The 24,631-nt window shown below is 41.6% G+C and overlaps 2 protein-coding genes across 7 annotated transcripts; both read left to right on the top strand.

The window, feature by feature from the left end:
* Nucleotides 1-1,567: 1,567 nt before the first annotated feature.
* Nucleotides 1,568-18,405, top strand: LOC113575521 (sphingosine-1-phosphate phosphatase 1). 3 transcript variants are annotated; one of them, XM_081724861.1, is made up of 7 exons: nt 1,568-1,951; nt 2,202-2,241; nt 2,544-2,643; nt 2,910-3,025; nt 3,390-6,538; nt 11,073-11,162; nt 14,082-18,405. In XM_081724861.1, exons 5-7 carry the CDS (start codon nt 5,729-5,731, stop codon nt 14,631-14,633), a joined length of 1,452 nt encoding a protein of 483 aa, XP_081580987.1. In that variant the 5' UTR covers nt 1,568-1,951; nt 2,202-2,241; nt 2,544-2,643; nt 2,910-3,025; nt 3,390-5,728; the 3' UTR covers nt 14,634-18,405. The 3 variants fall into 3 exon arrangements, with proteins under 3 accessions (XP_081580987.1, XP_081580988.1, XP_081580989.1); XM_081724862.1 differs by lacking the exon at nt 2,544-2,643; XM_081724863.1 differs by lacking the exons at nt 2,202-2,241; nt 2,544-2,643.
* An 846-nt stretch (nt 18,406-19,251) lies between these two features.
* Nucleotides 19,252-22,371, top strand: wdr89 (WD repeat domain 89). Of its 4 annotated transcripts, none has more exons than XM_027007035.3 (4): nt 19,252-19,329; nt 19,769-19,888; nt 20,209-20,917; nt 21,190-22,371. In XM_027007035.3, the coding sequence occupies exons 3-4, from the start codon at nt 20,224-20,226 to the stop codon at nt 21,702-21,704; spliced, it is 1,209 nt and encodes a 402-aa protein (XP_026862836.2). In that variant the 5' UTR covers nt 19,252-19,329; nt 19,769-19,888; nt 20,209-20,223; the 3' UTR covers nt 21,705-22,371. The 4 variants fall into 4 exon arrangements, with proteins under 4 accessions (XP_026862836.2, XP_026862835.2, XP_026862838.2 ...); XM_027007034.3 differs by having other exon boundaries at nt 20,126-20,917; XM_027007037.3 differs by lacking the exon at nt 19,769-19,888 and having other exon boundaries at nt 19,256-19,329.
* The last annotated feature ends 2,260 nt before the right edge of the window (nt 22,372-24,631 follow it).

Genomic DNA, 24,631 nt, shown 5'->3' with positions numbered 1-24,631 from the left:
TAACCAGAGGGCTCTCTGCCATGACACTCACCATGGCAACCAATCACTTATCATCACTGGTTCAAGAGTGATTGTCGCCTAGTGATTGCATGAATGGGACCTTAATTACCAACCTGTGATTAAATGGCTAGTTCCTCATTTTTTGCACCTCAAGCATAGAAGCACTTCAAAAACTATTTGTTATTCTTGTGCTTTTAAGAGCAACTAATACAGGTGGAAACTAACAGAGCCTGTTAAAATGGTTGTATGACATGACCACATTCGATCAAACACAGTTTCAGTTGTGACCCAAAGCAATTTCTTCTTCATTTTGAAGATAGCGACTGTTAGATGCCTTGCTTCCTTTGATATTCTTTAATATCTTTAGACAAAATGGAAGTATTATTGACTGTCAAATAATTTTCAGTGACTGACTGTAAGTTTAACATGGAATTTATAATGTGAAGCCATCTTAATACATTTAAGTCCCTTTTAAATGACTAATTTGTGATCGTTAGTTTATTGTCTATCTCTTCCCAGTCAATTTTGAGTGATTTTTTTTCCCCTAATCCTTTGTACATGACTTTGTAACCATGTTACCATCAACCCTTTATAACTTAACATTTTGGGAGATAACATGGCATGTACATCATTTGTAGATCATAGCAGCCTACACAAACTCAAGTTTCATTATATTGTGTTGACAGCTGTTACGCATCGCAAACACACCATTAATGTTTCCCCATTTTACCTCATTCTCATGACATCATACAGCACATTATGTGCCACAGTACTGTTCATGCCTGGAACTTTGTACATATTGTATCATAAACACATGATCTCAGTGTCCACATGTCATCAACAAGACAACCTACATGACATGCATACAAAGTGCCTGTTCAATACTATGAATCAGGTTATATGAATGGGGTCAAATTCATTATATAATGTGTTAGGCTAGCATGAAATGTGGAAAATCCCAGAATTTTCTGATTGCATGGATCTCAGCACTTTACACTTGACAGTGCTTGTTATGCATGGAAATGTGTGCTGTATAGTGTTTTGTTCTTTTTTTGTAGATAAAAATATATATATATTTTTTTCTCTTTCAGTAAACTTGTGTCTTGCACTTCCAAATGAGATAACCAATTGATTTTACTCAGTGGTGGCTGTTAGTTGTCAAGGATGCGAGAATGGCATTTCAAAATTTTATTTTCCCAGTTCGCAGTGTGTGTGTGTGTGTGTGTGTGTGTGTGTGTGTGTGTTTGCGCGCGCGCTTCTGTGCGCGCGTGTGTGAGTGTGTGCGTGTGTGCGTGCGTGTGCGCGTGTATATGCGTGTGCTTCTGCGTGAATGTGTATGCTTCGGCTATGTGTCTTATTGCTCCATGCTACAAAATAATTAAGATTAGTGTAGAATTAGGTTTATGGTGAAGGCTAGATGAGCAACTGACCAACGAAATAAATAACAAAGTAGCCCCAGTAAGGTAGCCGTTAATAATCGTGTAGTAAAAAGGAAGCGTGAACGAGTGTGAGCAAAGGCGATGTGCAGGGGGCGGGTATAGGAAACCTAGCAGCGCACAAGGAGGATGCGAGAAGAATGGACCCTGATGTAGCGTCATCATTACCTAGTGACTCTCCTAGCAACAGAAAACATCTGTTTCGGCGAGGACCAATCAGGATGCGGCGAGGTGTCCGTTACTGCTCGCCGCTCAAACGAGGATATTGTAAGACTCTAGAGTGCGCTGTACTCCGAAGGGATTATCAGAACGGCGATACAACATCGGAGGCGAGAAACTTTTTCGAGGCGCTTAAAGCCGTGACATTTGATGCAGGCTGTGTTCGCACCTTTGCAGAAATGATGAAATAGACAAGCGAGATCTCACAGGCTTGCAGTACGGATGAGCACCCGAACCGCGTGAGGAGACTGCCGATCAGCTGCTTTGAAGGAGGCTGTTCAGATCACTATAACGGGGTAGGTCAAGTGCAGCCTGTGATGGAGGCATTATACCGAGGCTGGGAGCTTCACTTTTCTACTGCCACTGCGTGACGAAACTCCGAACGTCTATATTTGAATTCGTGCGCGTTTTGAAATTCAAATTCGAAATTCGAATGCCGTTGGTAAATAATTCCGTTAAGATATATGCCTGGCTGACGGATGTGGCTGAGGATTATCTAGTTGACATTTAGGCTTTATGTTTTAATAGTTTTCCATCTGTTTGTAGGCGAGTCTTCTTTCAAAGCGTCTTCGTTGCCTAATGATTGGTAAGTGTGAAGCGGTTAGACTACTTTTAAGCCATTACAACAAAAAAAAAAACACTGTAATTTACAGGTGATGTGAACCGGTCGGAACTTTAGTTCTAACTAAAATATTGGTTTTATCACCTGTTAGTGTACCAGAATTGCGTTAAGCCTATTGCTGACAAGTACCGTTAGGTTAGTAAGCCAACGTTCATGATGCTGTCTTTCCGATAGTTAAACTCCAGAAGCTGAAACTGTGTAAATTACAGACTTAACCTGATCAAACACTTATAACCGAAGACCTCTCTCTTTCTCTCTCACCATAGCATTCGGAAGGCATGTGTGTTAGAGTAGGGAGAAATGTTCAGGTGAACAGAGCACTTGTTATAAAGGTGTGCGTGCTCGCTCATGTGCGACGTCCCTCAGGTAAATAAGACGCCCACACAAACGTACATTGCCCTCATTGTTCTCGTTGTCACGTGACATATCGAACCGTAATCGTGCATAATGGCTGTGATGTTTGTGGAGTGAGCCTTTGCTATCATTAACTCTGGTTTCCCCAGTATGTATTACCAGCCAGTCTACCCAAATCCATGTCTGCCAAAGTTGTGCAGATCAAGGTGACTTGGGGTATGGATTTGAACTGGCTAGTGAGTCTAAAATCAGGATGATGCGGTCACTTGCTTTCGCAGGATCTTCACATTAAGTGTGCCCTTATCGATCAACAACGTCGAAAGTCGCCTACTTTAAGAGAAAGTATGCGGAAGAAGAGGATGTCCAGGGAGGCCTACATGGATATTTACAAAAAGTGAGAGCTCCTACATTTGTGATCCCTCCACCCCCAGCAGTCACACTGGCTGTTCCTTATTTGCTGTGCCCCAACCCGAATCAAAGATTTATATCACTTTCTCTCTTCATTACATCACTCATTATTCCTCCTTCTGTGCAACCACTTCTTTTGAATGTTTGTCTCTTTCTGTGTATCTTTCTCTGCCTCACTCATTTTCTGTAACATTGTCTCTCCTTGAGTCTCTCTCTGCCATCTCTCTCTCCCTCTCTTTACCCTCTCTTTCTCTGCCCTCTTTTCCCATCTCTCTTTTCCCCATCTCTCTCTCTCTCTCTCTCTCTCTCTCTCTCTCTCTCTCTCTCTCTCTCTCTCTCTCTCCTGGCAGCACCTGATTCTGCGTGAGGAGCGGAGCTGCATCCTGCGCCTGTCACTGCAGAAGCTGCGTTTCCTGGACGACCCCGAGGCCTACCTGCGCCGCTCCGTTCTCATTAACAACCTTCTCCGCAAGATCCACTCTGACGGGGCGCAGCGAGGGGGAGAGGGGGAGGAGGAGGAAGAGGAGGCGCTGCAGGGGAACCTGCCCTCGCAGAGACTCTTTTACTCGGGTGGGAAGAGGCTGAAGGTGGTGGTTGCCGAATGTTGCTCTCCGAGCTTCAGCCTCCAAGACCTCCAGCAGTGCAGGCTGCTCCCATACCCCTCTTCCCCGGGCTCGTGCACCTGCAGCCTGGCCACTTGCCCCGCCCCGCCCCCTGAGCGCGGACCTCCAATACTGCTCTACCAGCTGAATGACCACTGATGACCCCAACTGGTTTGCAGCATGGAATTTACCACCGTTGACCAGCAAGCCAATGCCAGAGCCAAGATGGAGCCCTGTGACAGACAAGGCCCTGGGATTTTTTCCTGTGTGCATCTGTGTGCTTGCATAGCATCAAAAACACACTTGGAAGCTGGGATTGTTGCTGTTTAAGTCCTGTTTGGGAATTCACCATGAGTGAATATCAGGGTCTGCTTTTTCATTATTATTATTTTATTTTTATTTTTTTTACAGAGAAAAGGACTACATCGCTCATGCCTAACTGCCTCTCTGATTAGCTTACATTTTATTTTGCTCTTTTCTTTGTCTTAAGTGAGCTATTACATATTTAAGCATTTTTCAGGGATTATAAGAAAAAAAACAGCAAGTACTTTACATACATAAGAAGGTGAATACCTTGTGTTTATGTATGTAAAGTAAAAATTGTCAGATGTTTGGTTGCTTCACGAAAATGGAAGGATAGTTTGCTTTGTGAGCCACAAATGAAAAACAAAGCATCAAAAAATATTGAATATGTAATTTTGCTATTGCATATAAAGTGAGGGTTGTGTGATTTGTATGTCTTTGAGGATAACCCACACATTACATTTATACAAAAACAGGTTTCAACATTCTAAATTAATACGTTTCTGCCCTCTAGTGCTGAAATCCTGTATTGTCAGCAAAATACGACTAAATGCAAGACACCGCCAGAGGACAGATTTTTCAGTTTGATTCTGGTTTTTAGATTTAATTAATACTGGAATCAGTATATCTGGATATTTTGGCCAATGTTTCAAGGAATGCCAGATTTCTATTTGATGATGTTTGGAAAACTTTGAAAAGTAGGCCTAGTCACCAAACACATCAAGCCCTCGCTAACTCCAACACTTTCTGTCTGTACCTACGTCCTCTGTCTATTCACAGACAGCTTTATCACCCTCTTGGCACAGTAATTGTTTGATCTGGCTTAACACTACTAACACAATCGCTCATAGTAGGGTTTTTTTTCCTACAGAGTTCTGTTATCTTCTGTTCCATTTAATGACTACACAGTGCAGACTAATTACAAAACAAGGCAAACATCCCTTTTACCTCACTTGCTGACTTCTCTCACAAAGCAATGGTACAGACATAACCTATATTTTAATATTCAATGAAATGTCAGAAATTTGCCTTTTATTCAGCTCTTTTTGTATCAATGTACATGTGTATGGAGTTGTTTGTTTTATTTTGGTTTCAATATCTGAATGTGTAAAACAGATGATTGAATCAAAAGTGCTACCTTTTGGACTTATGGATATAAACACAAATATGTGGTTTATTTTAAATGTTTTCTCTATTTTTAATAAATGTTCTACAAAAATGTTAACCATATTTTGCCAAAACATTTAAAAGTAGTAGCAGAGATCTGTCTATTTTTCAGGTATTGTAATCAAATTAAAAAAAATCAAATTAATGTTTTTGTATTTTTATCTGTCTGTAAACACATTGTGTATACTTTTACCTTTTACCCGTATTTACTTTTCAACGTTATATGCGCGTTCCCTAGACTGGAGCACAGGCGGGTACTCGCAGGACGTCAACCGTACGTGCTCGTCCCCGTTGTTGATTTGCATAGATCTGTCAGTAACTAGGTACTTGTAGCTACATGAGATAGCGGTTTTGCTATCTGCACGAGTTGCGTCGTCTGTTGATGTTTTATTTAGTTTTCTTTTAATTCGAGAAATAGCGATTTCTACAGGAAAGGGCAGCGGGTTCTCGGTGTTTTATCATTTCATATAAAACTAAAACATAGTAATACACCGTGCCTGGTTTCCTAATATGGAATAAGCGAGTTATCTCAAGTGGATTAGCATAACCAGCTAGCTGTCCAAGCTAACGCTAGATAAAGAAACCAGTCAGCAAACTGTGATACTGTTCAGTTTATAATGGAAAGCGCAGGATTCACCAAGCTGCTGTATTATTTACAAGACCCACACCACGTAGCCCGTTTTCAGAAGATCTGTGGTGTGCGGGCGACGTTCACGAGCAAGCCAGCCGGCGTCACGAGCGAAGCGGAGAGGGCTCCATTCAACAAACGGACTTGCAGCGGCGACGAGAACCGAGCTGCGAACTCGGCTGGCGACGGGCAGAAAACTGACAGAGTCCCACAGCGAAGAGTGTGCAGAACAGATACGGTGAAACGGGATGAGTTTCGGAACGGTGTGGTTAACGGGACGGCCTCGTCTTTGGCTGCGGGCGAGACTGTGAATGGTCAACATGGTGCGAACGACCGCCACTTCACCGGAGGCAATGAACGGCTGTCAGAAAATCGGTTTAACGGTTCTGGAAACGACACGATGTCACGATGCGTTCAAGGCAGTGCGGTTAAACCTCTGCGAAAGAACTCTCTCACTGGAGACGCGGGGCACGAGTTCCTGATCGAGAGCAAGTTCCTTTACTTCCTTTTCACGTTCGGGACCGAGCTGGGTAACGAACTTTTCTACATCTGCTTCTTCCCCTTCTTAATCTGGAACGTGGACCCGTTCGTTGCGCGGCGCCTGATCGTCGTCTGGGTCTGGGTGATGTACCTCGGGCAGTGTACCAAAGATATCATTCGCTGGCCACGACCCGCCTCGCCTCCCGTGGTGAAGGTGGAGATGTTCTACAACTCCGAATACAGCATGCCTTCCACTCATGCAATGTCCGGTACCGCCATCCCGTTATCTCTATTCCTGCTGACATACGGCCGTTGGGAGGTAAGTGACTTGGAACAGGAACCGTGTGATCGAGATAAAGCCCTGCGGTTAATGTCACACCATGTTAGAATGTACTGTGGTGACCAATCTGTTTTTGGTGGGTTTTTTTAGATTGTGAGATGCAAAATCATATGAAATAACTTTATTATACTAAGTCCTAATGATGTCAGAGTATCATTATTATTACTTTATTTGACAATACTATATTCAGTCATAATTATAATTATTTCACTGACTATATTGAGACTTAGTATCTCAATATTATGCCAGATTAGACTTGTAAATTTGTATTCCACACAGAATAATATTATTATTAATATGATTACAGTTCTGTTTGACACTGGAAGGAAAGTTGGAGAATATGTTTTATAGGTTTTGATTTCTTTCACAGAGTTCTCTCAGTTTCTGTTTGACAAACTTGACTGTGATGACAATTAATGCAGTTCTCCTTAAGATGAAAGATGACCCAGAAAAATACCTGATGACCTAGGCCATGAAACACTCTAAATTATACCTTTTGCTTACAGCACTGTCCATCCCGTAAATGTACACAGAGCCCAGACGGACATGGCACTTATCTCCTCCACACCGTTATTTGTCCCAGTGGGCACTTTCTCATAAATAGAGACAGTGAAATAAAATGCACGGTGATCTCTCATGTGTGGGAGTCATGATGCTTGGCACGTCATTTCCTGTGCAGTGGATGGAGCAAGGTCATTCATGTTTCTATCCCACTGCAGACTCCAGAGAAGGAACAATGCTCCCATTAAATTTCAGTCACTGAGGTGTCTTGAAGAATCCGCACGCATTGCCGTTAATCAAGATGCATCGGTCCTGTTGACAGACCGCGTGATTGTGACGATCGCGTGCATGACAGCTTATGAGGGCACTATAGCATGCTTAGAGTTTCATAGGAAACATCCATATATCCATTTATCCATCCATTCATGGATCTGTCTGTCTGTCTGTCTATCTGTTTGTTTGTGTATTTTATTTATTCGCCCTCATGCTGAGGTGTGTTGCTGTAAAACTAAGTGATGAAGTAGTTTCTGATGTCCCAGACGCTGCCTGCTCCCCAATGAACCAAACTCTATAGTGGCCTTCTCAGTAACATTTACACAGTAAATATGCAGTTACAGACCATCAACAGAGCAAAACATGTGTTGTTTAGGTCATTGACCATTATCCAGGCCAGCTGTATTAAACACTACAGGCTACAGTTTTCCTTTAGGAGGTAATTCTTCACCACATCACATATGGGTGCATTTAAGACTCATGTGCAAGTAATGAAGTTATGAGAACGTATGAGAGCTAGTGGTTTGGTGAAATTTGAAAAGCTGAAATCTGTAAAGCTGTGACTTTTCTTTCTTTTTTTTCCTCGAGCAACTTATCTCCACAGAGTTAAGAGCCACTGCTGTTTGTGGTAAACTATGTCACTGGAATGTACTGTCTCTGTTCTCGTGTTGTTCTCTCTCTCTCACGCTCTCAAATTAATTTGTTCATACCTCTATTTTTTTTATTTACCTGCCAAAATGAAACACAGCAACATGCAGCCTGAACAGCAGGCAGTCACTACTTCTTGAGAATGTTCAGGATTTAAGATTCCTTATTGTCATTCATCAGCACATAAGTGTTCAGAAGAATGAGAAGGGGCCTACTCTGACTGATTAGTACTGTGTAAGCATATAAACCAGAGATCTGTGCACAAGCTTTTGCCACTTCTTTCTTGTAACCATTTGGTTGTGCTGTCTTGCTCCAATAAAGTAAGAATTTAGTGTGGGAAACTACAGACATTGAGAGAGAGAGCGAGAGCGAGAGAGAGAGAGAGAGAGAGAGAGAGAGAGAGAGAGAGAGAGAGAGTGCGTGCTCTCTCACAGTTTATCTTGGGTGCAATTGTGTTCTCAAGTTTTTCTTCTCAGTCACATGCATGTGGGCCTTTCCTTAGACTCAAAAGAGCCATAAACCAGATTAAGGAAGTGACGTTTAAAGAAGCTCTTTAGTGGTGTGCCATTGTTGTGGGTAATACAGGTTTACAAGTAATTAAGCCTGCATGATCAGCTCTTCCTGTTTGGTTATTGTGTGTGTAAAACCCTGCCACCATTGTCATATAGGTTAGGTTTATGGAAGTCTATTAAGTATTGTAATCATAACATTTATCACTAAGAAGTTATATCTGTAACTTGTTTGAGGTTTTGTTTTAGCATACATTTATGTAATCATCTAACACACATACATGCACATACACTTACAGATTCTGCAATTTCTCAGGACAAAGTCCCCCCACACACACACACACACACACTTCTCTGTAATCTGTGGCGGATGTTTTACCATATGAGGTTAGCTGTGGCTGGGAAGAGGGCCCCTGCTCAGTGCACAGAGTGACGGATCTGAGAAACGGAGAGCTTTGCCTTTGATAGCCCGGTTCTGTTACCCCCCCCCCCCCCCCCGCAGAAGCCTCAAGCATGTGCCCTGGGCTTCTTGTCATGTGGTGTAACTGCAGAAGGTGCGGTCAGGATGACGCAACCATTTTTTGAACCATGGAGAGGTTTTTTTTTTTTCTTTTTTTTTTTCTTTTTTTTTTTCACTTTCGTACTTTTCCTTTTCCAGAACGGAATAGACCAGAAAGAAAGTACAGTTCTTAGATCTTATAAAGTCCAGTATTGTCAAATGTTGGCAAAAATATTTTCTCCAGAATTTGCTCATAGTGAGCAATGCTGAATCATCACGAGGAGGGGTTCTTTTTTTCTTATCCAAGTGTCACTTTTTTCAGAAATGAGTTTTGTCATTTCTTTTTTTTATATATACAATCTATAAAGTATTCAATAGCTATATATATATATATATATATATATATATATATATATATATATATATATATATATATATATATATATATATAATATATAAATAAAATTACACACACACGAAAACAGCCACTGATTTTGAGTCGCTTTTCTGTTGACCAGGTAGCGTGGCTTTTCCTTGGCCCAGAGCCAAATTTAAAAAACCATTTCAGTCAAAAATATGAGATTTGTGTAAAATAGACCAGTACTGAAGCAGAATTACTGAATTACTGGAGGTGGGGTTTATACTCTAGCCCCAGTATAGATTATAAACACAGCACAACCAGCAATGAAAACTGAGAATAAGAGGGCATATCTGTCTACTGTGCAGGCTTGAAATGTATATGTGCGGTGGTCCATAAATGCTTTTACAGCCACGAGTTGACTTGAGAAGTGACTATGTCATGTCATATAGCAATGGGCTTCTTATCTCACCCTTATCTAATGGGCTTCTTATCTAACCCTGGAAAAAAACATGGTCAGCACCTGGTTTGTTCAGAGTGCTCAACAGATGTCCAGCAGATGGGGCCTACAGCATGGGGCTTTGTTGAGAACATGCTCAAAAGCATGTAATCATAGACGCATGAGGTGGTGACCGGGTGAAACAACCCCCCCCCCTCCGCAAAATCAAAGATTTGACAACCACTTCCCTTGCTTTTATCCAAGGGTTGTGAAGTTTTGCTAAAACAGAAGGTAGAGGAACAAGTTTAGACCTTATTAGAGAATTCTTTTTTAATAGCTTAATCAAATCCGTTGCAGTTTAGTTACTGGAAAAAAATGAAAATGCAGTAATGTCTGTTGACATTCAACTCCAGTTGCAGCAGAGTACAGGAGTCCTTTGTGATTTTCATATCATCTAGTTTTTTGACACAGTTGAAGGATAAGGCTTTCAGTGGATCTTAATATGTAAACTCAGCATGTAATGAAAACACTAGACTAGACTCTAGCATGTAGTGTGTGCTGTCCATTTTTGTAATAACAGTTCTTGTATTATTGCAAATAATTTAGTTCATTTATCCATAGATGAAGGTGTTACACGCACACGGTTGCAATTTGAGTCGAGAATCATTGGAGCCGATAGCATATTTGTCTCATATTCACACACACAGAATTAACCCATGGCATCTCTCCATTGTATGTATTTGTGTGCAATACTGTAGCATCTGTCAAGAATCTAAAACAATCTGAGAATCTCATCTGCTCATGTGTGTGTGTGTGTGTGTAAAGATCTCTTGGCCCCCTGCTGGCCACAAGCGGTTGGCTGAAAAAAGGACTAAACACAGGAATTCTTTCACTGGTCGACATCAGAGATATAGTAAAACGCTATCTAGCTAATCGGAACTCTTGAATGCAACCATGAAATACCAGCCTGTATGCCAGCGGTGCCCATAAAAGAAAAAATAAAAAAGCAAAAGAAACCAGGCTGGTTCAGTTCTGACTGCAGTAAGAAGATACATAAAGATTGTATTTTACTGTAAAAGTTAAAAATGTCTTCGATTCGAGCCCCCAGACATAACTTTGCTCAGGGCCTTGGAAATGCCAAATCCACTTCCCTGTGTGTGCATGCATGCACTAATGTCTACATATTAAAATGACACGTCAGCACACTGGGGTAGAATGTCTTCAGCATAATGAGCTCTTAATGAGAGCTGAGGTTGAATTGCGTCTGTGTGTTTCTTTGTCTACAGTATCCGCTGCTGCTCGGCCTCCTTCTTGCTCTCGGCTGGTGTGTGCTGGTGTGTGTGAGCCGTATTTACATGGGCATGCATTCTGTTCTGGTAAGATGTAAAACAATCTCACACACACACACACCTAACACCCCGGCCCCAACATACACTTTATTCTTTTTGTTTGTTTGTTTGTTTATGGAGTTTTCAAATTCATTTTTCTAATTCATTCATTTCAGTTAAAATGAACTGATACAGAACTTGGTCACATTTCTCTGATTCATCTTATGTGAGAGTCAAACTGTGTGAGGCGGTCAGCTCTGCATGGTTTGAGTTTACATATCAGAAATACAAGAGATGTGTAATGAAGGGCCAGATGTTTCACTGGTTGTGTTTTTCTTCCTTTCTTCCTTTTTTTTTTTTTTTGCCTGTGTTGCTCTGCATTTGTGTGTTTGTGTGTACTAAAGAGAGAATTACAAAAAGTGCCCTAGTGTTAATTCACTGGACCAGATAATTATCCCCATTTGTAAAGTGGGTGTGTGGTCTGTATGTGGGGAGCTCAGATCGAGTCTGTTTACCACTCCCTATGCTTTTGATGGGAGCAAATGAGGCTAGTGTCCCCTGGCTGCTGGACCACTCACGGTCTCGCCCTTCCCACTGTAAAAGTGGGTGACACGATTTGGGGTTGCCAGGTACAGCCCATAAACTCCCCACAAACCACTCTTGTCTCTGATGAGGAAAGGAAATCCTCACAAGCTGAGAACACAAACTGACAAAGGTTTGATTTTTGAAAATGAAGGCTTATAATGCCAAATGTTTTTATTTGTTGTTTATTTGTGTTTACACTGCACATCTGGTAGTTGAGGTAGCCACAGTTTGTCACTGAATGTGTAAGATTGTTTTTAATAACACATATCATATTCAGAATAATATTTCAGTATGTAGGGCGTCTTGAGTATGCAGGACAAGCGTTACTGTAACACGACATTAATCATTTGTGTTGGGGGGGGGGGGGGGGCGCATCTCTTCCTTGGATTTAATCTAATGTGCTTGATCTGTGTGTGTGTGTGCGGGACAGGGCGAGTGTGTTTGGCCTGCTTCTGCTCACTGTCTGAGGCACTCAACGGTAATGACATCCCTGCAATGACCTCATGTGTCTGGTTGCCATGATGAGTTGCATGGCAGTCTCCTTTGAGACCGTTTCCATGGTTAAGCCCATATTGTGTGTCAGGGCTAAAGTTGATTAAGTGACCTGAAGCAAGAAGGCGGCTATTCTGATAACGAGAGCCATCAGGTTCCGTTTTCCTGCCCTCTTTGTTCATTTCTTTGGAAATACTGTAGAGCTGCATTTTGATTTGTAAACAAAGCATATGGTATTTAAAACCTGCACATACTCTTCCACAAAACCCACCCACATGCTACATTCAATTAGTCTTGAGTTGCTCAATAACGCAAGCATCTATGCCCATGGGGTTATTTTACAGGATTACATTACTGGCACAGTCTAGCACCCTTTAGCAACCTTACCCTATCATAATTGTGTTTGGCGTCCTCTTTTTGTGGTGATCAGGTTATGTGACGTGACGTGGTTTCATGTGAAATGAGTTCTTTTCTGTGCTATTCCATAATGTGTAAAAGGTTATACTGTGGTTATATAGTTATGTCTATTTCATGAAACTAGGCCAAGTCTCTCTCACACAGACAGACACACACACAAAATACAAACTCCAGTATTGTTCACATGAAGTTTACAAGATAATCAAAACCTTGTAACTTTATCAAAATCTAATTTCCAAGATTTCCAAAATCCAAAAGGTTGAGTAGAATACACTGAATATGCTTACCAAAGGCCTTCTCAGAGCAGCAACACTGGTAGTGTTAGATGAATTCTACTACATGTACATTTACCTGTACATTTAGCCTGCTTATATTAAAAACCTGAGTTATTGTTATTTTAAGTGGTTTTATTAAATATCAACATTTTGCATAGAAGAGGTGTGTAGGACTACAGACATATGGGTGAAGAATTTAGACCAAATCTCCTGGTTCATAGCTACTGATGGATTGATAATGTTTATTATTGCATGCAGCAATGTTTTGTTCTTGTGACAATTGAAAACTACGCATTACGCGATTGTTGTGTGGCAGTGCTTAAATCAAGTAGCCCCTCCCATCTCTATCATTTATACCAAGATTTCTTATCCAGTTTGAACCAGCCATATATATTATAGATGTCCTGTGGTATAATTGCACTACCTCTCTAAATCCCACCCAAATAGGACTCTAGATCTGAGTGTCTTTGTTCATGTTTAAATTCAACATCTCAATATTTTTTTAAGAAATAGCTAAGGGTTCTGAAAATGCAATTTTACGTTTTAGGTAAATACAGTTGGGGGATTCTGAGGTTCAAAGGTGGTTTAGCTTTATTCATAAGTAATTTTGCCCTCATTTATTAATCATTAACCTCCCATCATTAGGGTCATTATGACATTTGGCGTACTTTGTTCTGTAACAATTCTGTAATAAATGTCATTACCCTGTTGTCATTATTGAATGAACTCAACCACCTTTTCTATCCTGTCATGGGTTCCAAGTGCTTAAGAACCATGTTATAGTTTTTAAACAGCCAATGAATACAGTATTGAACATGTTTGAACTGCCAATGAAAACATGTTTGACGAACCAACGAACACAGCTTTGAATGCAGTTTTGCACAGGCAATGGATACAGCCCTATCTGCAGATTTGAAGAGCTGGCTGGTTAATTGAAGTACAGTCTCTGTGTTCCTTGCGCTTACAGCTTCAATGCAGTGGAACATGACAGACATGTGAATGGTTGTTGCTACTATTTCTACTATATTGATCTTTTTAAAAATACATGTTTGCTTTTGCACCTATAGTAAACATTCAGCACAGATCTTTTCTGTGCTGAAAAAGAAATACATCTTAAACGTAGTTTTATTCAAGTCAACCAGCAATTTTAAGCAGCAAGTCGCAGTTGTGATATTAACGTCTTCATTCACCCTCACAGGACGTCATTGTGGGTTTCCTCTACAGCCTGCTGATCTTGGCTGCTTTCGCTCCCACCCTGGATGTGATCGACACATTCAACCTGTCATGCCGTTACGCTCCAGTCTTGATCGTTTCATTGCATGCCGCCATGGGCCTCTTCTCCTTCACCCTGGACACGTGGAGTACCTCGCGGGGCGACACCGCTCAGATCCTGGGCACCGGCGCTGGCATAGCTGTGGCATCGCACCTCAACTACCAGCTAGCGCTGATCCCTGACCCCCCTGCCTCCGCGTTGCCCTTGAGCCCGCCAGCCCCCACCCTGGGCCTGGCAGGCCTGTGTCTGCTAAGGTTTGCCCTTGGTGTGCTAGCACTCCTGGCGACCAGGGCCGTGATGAAGGCCATCACGGTCCCCCTTGTGTGCTGGACTTTCAGTATTCCGAGCGGAGATGTCCGAAAGGCCAGGCAGCACATGCAGGTGGAGCTGCCGTACCGGTATATTGTGTACTGGACTTTAGGATTCAGTGCGTTTTTCCTTGTACCCCTCCTCTTTGGTTACATTGGCTTGTCCTGATTGGCTGTAGGGAATACCTGTAAAGCATGGTGTCCAATCAGAGTTCCAGCTGCCAGATTATTTGACGAAGCTGATGCCAAAGTTTTAATACTTCAGCTCATCATGGAGCAAAACAAACACAAAAAACATAAATAACATGTACCCTCACATTTTCTTCCAGAGGTAGCTTAGTGTAAAACACACAACCCAATAGTGGTTTATTCATATCAAGACCTCTTGACCCAAACCAGTGTGTAGCACATTTGCAGCTATTCATTATATCTGGAGAATATTTATCCCAAATTATTTATAGAGGCTTTTCAACACTAGATGTCTATTCTAAATCAGGTTTTGGTCAGCCAGGTTTTACCTTCAACATTTGTCTTTTGAGGACTCTTATTTTGGCATAAAAATTAGATGTCTGAATTTTCACAGACAGGGCACCATTTTATTTTGAAATTTTGGATGTCGTGAAAGGGCACATATTTTGTATAACTGTGGTGGTACCCTGGGATTGTAACTTCCCTTCAGGTTGTCAACAGCACCCTGGATGCTTAAAGACTTTTTAAAACAAGCAATCCCATTTTTGGGATAATTATGACATGAGGACTTTTGGACAGCAAAAAGATTCCTATCTAGGAGATGTAGATGTGTCTTTTTTTTCTTTTGTTTTGTTGACTGAAATACTTGTGCAGATGATTAAAGGTCTATGATTGACTGAATGACTGACTGATATTAAAACATACCAAATTAATTGTGAGACCTCATAGGATCTCACATTTCACAATCTGGCTCATATGTCCCAGATGACAAGGGTATGCGCTTTAACATTGTCAGGCATTTAAAAAAAATGCTGAAAACCATTTTTCTGAATATGTGGCTCAGTTCTACATAGGGGACCATTGCATTCTCTTTGTTTAAAGCTAGAACATTTGACTTTTGGACACTAGTCCTTGGGCTGTTGCATTTTTAGCCTAGTACACTGTAGCCTGATTCTCACCCAGATTAACACTGAACTTTCAGGATTGGTGTCCTGGATGCAAATCAAGCGTTGTTGCTCACCTACATTATGCTATCAATGTTGATTCTCATACAAATTTTAGTAAATCCATGATTTGTAAGAGGAAAGGTGAGGGAATTAAAAACTGGACTACTGAAAAGAAGGAGGAAGGAATAGATAGATAGGCTACTGAAAAGCTGAAGGAATGTTCAGGGCTAGTCAGCAGGACCCTCTGACTGTTGTTCATACCTTTATAGTTGTTTTAACAAGTCAGGTAAAAAAAATTTAAAAAAACAAGCAAAAAAAACTTTTGTAGTTTTTCAAAAACACTTTGTTGTTTTGTTGTCTGTGGACAATCAGTTCTAACCACTATGGTATGTGTCAAGTGGATGTCTGATATGTTTTTGTGTTTTTTTTTTCCTGATGCGTTTGTTTAAGTTTGAAGACTTGTAGTCTAAGGCTTTCAGTGGTAATATGGAAGACATTTAAATTCCATATTCAGCACATAGTTACAAGTTGGCACGTTGCTAAATTATATTGGAAAAGTGTTGTTGTTTTTTTTTGTTTTGTTTTTTGTTTTTAATAGACTTTGTGGCCTACTGGCTAAATGTCGAAGTCTTTTCTTTCAAATTAATGTTTAGAAAGTGTTTGTGGTACTATTTAAAAAATGCACTATTCCCAGAATGCACTGTTCCTATATTTGCCACAGTTGCGCATGAACACTGCCAGGGTTTCACTTCCTTATTCCTGTGGCATTGTTTGTCTCATTTGTTTGCTCGCTCGTTCACGCACGCACGTGCACCCACCTTCCAGTCTCCTGGGGTTTCACCTTTGTAAACAGGATGTACCACTGCCATTGTGTCGGTGATGATAAAAATAGAATATTGTGCTGATAAACAAGAACTTCCCCCTGGCTATATGAACAGGTATTACATTGTTTGTTTGTTTGTTTGTTTGCTTGCTTGCTTGTTTGCAGGGGTTAGTAACAGTAAGAGGAGGTAAATCACTGTAGTTTGTTTTGCGAGAGCTCAATATTCTAATGTATTTGGACATTGCAGGGCTGAAGTCCAAGAAGAGGACTTTAAACTTGGACCAAAATAAAAAAGCAACAATATTGATATTGGGTATTGGGAGAGTTGATGTGCAGAGTTGTCATTAATTTACTAGGTGTACATTTATTTTTTCATGTCTGCTGTGAAATTGCCAGCGCTTAAATATCAAATCCTATTAAATATTAAAACCTATAAGAGCACAAAGGCCATTAGTGTAGTTCTACCAAGCGTATACATATTTCTTTGGCTAACAGAATTTTTATTTGGAATCCCAAATTAAACATGTATAGCACTCTCATTCCTTGGTTTTCTCCACTAGACTACAATTTAAATCGATCGTTGTCTGTTAGTTCCTATCGTCGCCTCCAGTCTTTTCCCATATTGCTCTGCGGCATCACCATTCAGGTCTCTCTCCCTCACCGTTCTGGCTGACACATGTGTGATCGGCAGCTTCGGGGGAGAGAAAGGAACTCTTAAGGATTCTTCCCTCACAGGCCTGGCCCAGCTGTGTCCATGGTAACCCTCAATTGCAGCCCAACCAATCATGCGGCTGTCTGGAGCACCAGTGCAGTGCAAGCCACACCCCTCAAGGCTTGATTTCGCTTCTTGACCAGGTTCGTGACACCAGTCCCAGTCTGCCTGTGTCAGAACCTGAATAAGGCAATGAGTTATTAGTCAGGGATTGACGCTTAATCTGGGCTTTTAGCAACCCTCTTGTTTTAAATGCTGTTAATTGTGATTCTGCTGTGCCTTGTAACCTTTACTGTATAATTCTGGATAAAACATTATAAAACTTATTATTTCTTAACCCATTCAGTAATAATTTTGAATTGAATAGATAAATACTGTTGACACAATCCATAACTAGTAGATATTTTGAGTCTTTTGTGTCTGTCTGAACTGAGAGCAATAATAATTGCTTGTTTGTTTTCCTGTTATCTTAAACCATAGGCCAGATTTCCTGAGGAAGATTATTTGATGTATGCAGAATAAAAAGTATGGGTCAAATAGACCCATAATGGTAGTAGGGTTTCATTGCTGGGTGACCGTCAGGGCTTGAAAAGAGTTTATCACTCATTAAGTTTCCATCTCGTATATATTTGGAAACTGACTCATTCACTTGCTTGGTTAGTGAAAAATGTAATAGAATATGTTTATAGTAACATTTTGCTAACTGTTATTTGTATTTTTATCATTTTTTAAACACTGCCAAATGTGTCTTGAACTGAGTCTGGTAGTTTGGGTATGAAGGAGGGATAAAATGTTGAAAATTGCCTTCCTTTTTGGTGTCACTGTTTATCTGTGTGAACCTGTTTTTCCATTTACTGTTAAGCCTCAAAGTTTCCAACAGCTTTAAGTAATATTGGTAATTATTTCTCTGTTGAGTACAAAAAGGTAATTAATGTGTGGTTACCACTTACCAAATGACAGTCATGAAACGTTAACCCTAGTTTTGTCAAGCAACGTCAGCTGTAGAAGAGGCTAAATAGCGCCCCCTAGTGCACATTCTGCACCTGCAGAACAGCACTATTCTAGTTGTAGTGATACAGGGCAAAATGACCTTTAACACAGTGTTAAAGATACGTGGGTCCAAATGCTTGATTTTTTTAAATTTTTTTTTTATCTGTTATCTGATGAACATTTTTATGTTTTACTATACTGTAATGTTTGCATAATTTACTCAGAAGCAAATTGTCTATTTTTGAAATTGCAAAATTACAATAAAAGTATTGCCATCTTATCAACTGTCTTTTTGAGTGTACTTTGAAAATAAATTAGAACAGTATTACTACATGGCACTCACTTGTATGAACCCAGGTTGAAGTATTTATCATAAAACCTGTCAAATGCCCTCTACAAGTATCACAACAGTGGTTATTTTCTCTGAAAACACAAGAAGTAAAAGTAAATAATATCAGCTTTTATTCACATCTGTATGCTTTTTACACCCATAAAACACTCTAAAAGAATCAATGCATTCTACTTTGGTGAACATAAAACACTCTTATTACTGTACACTTGTTGACCAGGATCAAGCAGAAGAGAAAAGTTAAAAGAAATACTCTATTCTCATCGTAATGCCATTCTATAGACTACCCCCTTCAAGCCCATGGCAAACCATAAAACGGTATTCTCTTTCAAAAATCTTAGACTGAAGGGTATGTGATGTCTGGTAGCCCGGTGTCATGATCCTATATCTTTTGTCATCAACCCCGCTGTATAAACAAGAATCAGTAATAACTCCTATATATAGTACACAGTAAATATGAGCTTAAAAAAAAAGCTACCGTTAAGTAGTTCTTTTCAGAAACCTTTCCGAATAGTATTAACATTCATGGTCTAGAAAAGGTGGAAAATAGAACAAACTCCTTGCGTCGAAATGCCAGTACGAACTTTGTTCGTTTGGATTTTATCCAAATGGACTTCTGTCCTACTTCCAAAACTCTTGCACAAGGGTTCACGAGGGTTCAATTAGTAGTACCTTGTAATCACAACCGTGTGAAAAGAGCTGCATTTTAAAACCTTACGAAAGAAAGATTCCGGAACTATTCTTGGCAGGACAAAATTTTCCGTGTTCTACGACGAGCATTTTATGATGTTGCGCACGGAGTGAAACGGCGTGAGGAGTTGGATAGACGAGTCGGAAGGAGAGCTTTGAACGCAGGTACTTACGGGTTTTTTTTAGGACGTCGGTTTAGGAGTTTGTAGCTACCCGATTGTTTTATGCGCTTTTCGCGGAAAACACCATTAATTAAGTAGATGCCATCTTAAATGCTAGCTGTCTAGTTTGCTCACGTAGCCTAGTAGCTAGGTTAGCGTTATCTGTTAAAGGTCGTAAAGACATACCTGGCACTGTCTCTGATAGACAGCAAAATGCTTTTGTAATAATATTGTCTTTATAAACATCAGAATTTGGCAAGCTGCAGCTATCATGTCCTGCTTTCAGCTACAGTGACTCACTCTGCTGTGTTTACAAAATAAATTAATGAATAAATAAATATGTTTAAAACGTTCGTTCTCTCTCTCTCTCTCTCTCTCTCTCTCTCTCTCTCTCTCTCTCTCTCTCTCTCTCTCTCTCTCGTTACGGTACTTGTAATTGGAAGATTGCTGGTTCAAGCCCCACCACTGCCAACTTGCCCCTGCGCAAGGCCCTTTTGCTCAGCCCCCAATTGCTGAAGTTGTACTCAGTCATAATTGGAAGTTCCTTTGGATAAAAGCGTCAGGTAAATGTGAGAGAGAGGAACAAAGAGATTTGAGTTGTAGTGAAGTACAGAGCTTCCAGAGAAACAGGATGTTTCAGAAAGAGGTCCATGTGCAGCCACTCACCTGGAATCTTCATTATATATCTATATATACACAAAAACAACTGAATACTAATTGACTGATTTGTTATAATTGAACAAGTGAATTTTCTAACACTAAGCTTCCCCTGTTCTATTTCTTCATGTGTGCATCATCAGATATCCAGTGTAAATCCCACTGATTCCCTTTAGTACTCAGTTTGACCTGGGAAGAAGAATGTGATTCACCTTTCCTTTATTAGAATTCTCGTCCAGTCATGGGTTCCGTTGAGGACGTCTTCAGGGACCTCTCCGTCGCCAGACGTCTGCAGCCGGCTGACCCCTCGTATGTCTTGGACCTAGCGCTGCCGTCCACTTGTGGCAGTACTTCTGCCCCAGGCTCCGAGCTGCTAGCCGTGTGCTGTTCCAGTCACTCAGTACGCCTACACAGCAGAGAGACCCTCCGCGTCTGCGGAGAGTATGAGGGCCACGAGGGGACCGTGTTTGGGGTGCGTTTCTCGCCGTCCTCCCCTCACCTGTTGTTCACGGGCTCTGCCGACGGGACGCTGCGCTCCTGGGACGTCCGTCAGCCTGGTTCTGCTGCCGCTCGGGTGTTCCAGAGTGATCTGGAACATTCCTACTGCTCCTTCGACGTGAGCTGCAACGGTGGCGTGCTGTGTGCAGGCACGGAGCAGGTGGACGAGGACAGCTTCTTGGTGTTCTGGGACGTGCGCATGGCTGGCACCACCCACGAGGCCGGAGGCGAGCGTGAACGCATGCTGGGTGTGTACTCCGAGTCGCACAGTGATGACATCACGGCAGTGTGTTTCCACCCAGCACGGGCAGACAGGGTGGCAACCGGGGCCACCGATGGTCTGGTGAATGTGTTCGATCTGAGTTTGGGAATGGAGGATGATGCCCTCGTCACTACCTGTAACTGCGACTCCTCCACTAGTGCCCTCTGCTGGTCAGGTAGGTGATTCACATGCAACCTATCTGTATAAAGCCAGTTTTTAGTTGTATTGGTGAGCAAGATTTATGGCTCGATTTTTAACGTTTTCATGTGCTCAGCCCACTTCGGAATTCACACCGAGGAACAAAAGTGGAGAGACAGGATCAAAGTGAAAAGCATCAGACCCAACTACTCGCGTTTATTCAACAGATTCGCTATAAGAGCTACAACGTGATCACTGTATAAATTGCACTGCACAAAAAACAATTGACTTTCTTCCTCTGATTAACAGGTAAAAATCTTGACCAACTTTTGTGTCTGAGTCATGATGAAGGCCTCCATCTGTGGGACCTGGCGCGGCTAGACAGTGATGAGCCCTTTACCCTGCTTAGCTCACCTGATGCAAGAACCCTCGTCTCTCTTCCTGAAGGGACATCGCTGGACTACTTTGTCGGAGGAGCATGGCTAAAAGAGGCGGGTCATCTCCTCCTACTGGGTGGAGCCAATACTGGAGACCTCCACCTCCTGGACTGCAGGGGGAGTGGCTTGAGGCTGATAAAGTCGCTGAAAGGAGGACATTCTGCAATTGTAAGGTGCTTCCAGTGGGACGCCATTGGTGGAGCTTTGTTGACGGGCGGGGAGGACGGCAAACTCTTGCAGTGGAAGGCAGGAGCAGAGGAGATCAGCGTAGGGAAGAGAGACACACTTAAAAGTGTCTCATCCATGCATCTTAAAATAAAAGCACACAGAAAGCTTGCCAACAAAAAAGACAAACAACAGACTACAACAGTGATATCAACAGTGTGATATCACCAATACAATCATGTAGACAAGTTACCATTTTTATTTGTACCTCTTTTCTCCAAAAAGCTCAAAATGTTTACAGTTTTATGGATTTTTTTTTTTATAAACAGTAAAATATTTTCACAAGCTGTACACATATGTGCAAGGAACTGCTATATTTGACCTCTGCCTACCACCATGAGCATGCTTTATGAGCTATGTTTTGTCTCTTAACAAGCTGGTGTTATGTAAAGGAAACTTCTCGCCCTCAGCATGGTCAGAATATACGAGAACCAGGCTGTCCTACAGCACAGAAGTGGCTTCTCGCTTTTCTATGAAGAGAACAGTCTGTGTGCCTGTTCGCCAGGGCACAAGACCGCCTTGCTTCCTCTGACACATCCCTTACGAACAAAAAGGCACCTGCAGATGAGGACAGCAACGTCAAGCTGGAGACTGTTCAGGGTCCAAGGCTGCCCGCCTAATTAGAGGTAAGGGAGGTACTGCACTTGGGCCGCTGGCATGGAAGAGCGTGGAGGGGGAGATGGATCTGTGACGAAAGTTGGAGGGATTCGGCCACTTGTGCACGATACAGACTTGGCATTGCGAGCATACTGAAATATGCTTTGCAATATATCAAACACTTGGGTGGACCTTTGATTGCATGATTAAAAGTTGGACTGCATTACTTTAACCAGTTATTTGTGTTGCACTGCATTAATGCTTCATCAGAATACGAATTTGTTTACTCTTCGGTGGTAACTGGTCACGTCGACCAAAAGATGTTTGAGTTCAGTGCAGATTTAAAATCTACTGGTTTAAATATCGGAAAGATTCGTGAAGCAGCAGGAGACGTGCTGCTTCCTTACTGTTTGTTTAGGAAGAAATTTATGTCATGTGAGTTGGTTAGAAGGCCAGATCAGCACATTTTGGCAGCACCACTGTTGTGTCCGTCACACCATAAAGGGGCTTTCCATGTGGACCATTAGCTCAGGCTGCTGGTTCTGCTCATGTGACAGCCGTCATGGATATAAGAGGACCCAGTGTAAGTGTGTGTGTGTGTGTGTGGGTTTGTTTTTTTGTTTTTTTTTGTTGCAGCCTGTGCAACCCAGTAACAAAGAGCCGACCTCTCAAAGCACAGCCAGGCGCCCGCTAGCGTGAGCTAGCACGATGCAAAACAATCCGTAAACACTACTGTTTTGATTCACAATGGTAGATAATAATTAGATTTTGAAAAAAGATCTCTTCCCCTCATAAAAAGAGCTTGTCGGCTAATAGTCCAGAGCTTCAGGAGCTGAAGACAAAAGAGCAGCCCCACCCACCAGCCAGAGTTGTGCATCCTTGCTGAAGACTAACCCATTAAGCAACTGTTATGCAAGAACTGATGGCTTCTTTTGTAGATGTATCTGCCCACCTCCAACTGAGTTGCACTGACAACAGTCAGGAACCATGTTGGCTGTTCAACATCTAATCTCTTCCTCGCAACTGGGGTTGTTGATCCATATAATGTGCCCATTTGGGAGTTCAACATCATTTTGAGATAGAAGAGTAGTACCAGAGAGATAGTGTGGAGGTACTGGGGCACAGTTTAGGGGTATGACACTGAGAACAGCCTGGTGAGTGGCCCTCCAAGCAGTCTGCCACCCATGGTCATGAGGGTAAGATAATTATGACCATGAAGGACTTTGGATGTGAAGCGAGCAGTTTAAACTAAATGTGAGGAGATATCAGTAACTAGTGTAGCTGATAAAGGACAGGATTAGTACCGATCACCTGGAGTATGTGAGAATTTTAGCAGCTGAGTTTTGAAGGTTTTGAAGTTTATTCAGCGTTTCAACTGCCTTGAGTGTTGCGACAATCAACACGAGAGCCAATAAAGGTATGAACTAGAGTTTCTGCATTTTTCATGTTGAGAAACGGGCAAAAACTCAATTTTACGAAGGCGAAAAAAAGGCAGATTTAGTCAGAGATGTAAGGTTCAAGAGAAAGAGTGGCATCGAGAATAACACCAAGATTCTTGACAACCTGCATGGGCTTGACAGCTCAACCATCAATGAAAAACTTGACAGTCTGGATATGTGGGATTAGGGGGCCCTTATAAGAAGTACTTGTTTTTTTTTGTGTGTGTTGAACTTAGGTTTGCATCCAACCAGAGCTTTAACATAGACGTGCACTTGTTTGGGGAAAATGAGGTGCAACTTACCGTTGGGAACTGATTAGATTAATACTTGATACTATAAAACTGAATTTCATCTATTTGTGGTGACACTGATTTCATTATGATGTTTGATATCCAATATGATGTCTCATGTCTGTCTTAGACTGTAGCATTTCTGATTTCATTATGTCTGATAGCCAACCCAGTCAACTCGGAAGGTCCTCCCCACCTGTTTACATTAATCAGCAATTTCTTTAGGCTTTTATCTTCTTCACAGAAAAACCTCTCAAACATTTTTTTTTTTTTTTTTACTTAAAGTGAGTAGTCTAGAATAACACTGAAGGAAAAGTGAAACACCCCGGTTTTTTGTCATTAAGCAGAGCTGAGGTTACTGACGTCAAACTTAAAAGTGTAAATTAATGTAAAACTCATTCATCTTTCTAATTTGCAACCAAATATCTGGTTTCTGGAATTTATATTGGACAATAGAGCGTTATTGTGATGTACAGCGCCGGATGAGGTTTACCACAGGTGGGTCTAACCTAAATCCATATTAGAAGCATTTAGTCTACCCTCGGCGTCTCTTGCCTGCCAATTGACAGCTACTATCCAATATACACGCCAACCTATTTTCACTCTGCCTTCGTTTGCTGATTGACGTCAACATTGTCCAATTACAGCACCAAGAGTCTTCAAATTCACCAATCACCAGCGACAGAAGACCCAGACCAACCAATCAGCAGCGAGAGCAGGCCCAGACCAAGCAGCCCACTCGAGCTCGTCTGTGTTATGTGTG

Source organism: Electrophorus electricus, chromosome 12 (assembly GCF_041902795.1).
Source record: "Electrophorus electricus isolate QZ-2024a chromosome 12, ASM4190279v1, whole genome shotgun sequence".
NCBI lineage: Eukaryota > Metazoa > Chordata > Actinopteri > Gymnotiformes > Gymnotidae > Electrophorus > Electrophorus electricus.
The sequence above is the reverse complement of the archived record's forward strand: the minus strand, read 5'-3'. Positions and strand labels throughout refer to the sequence as shown.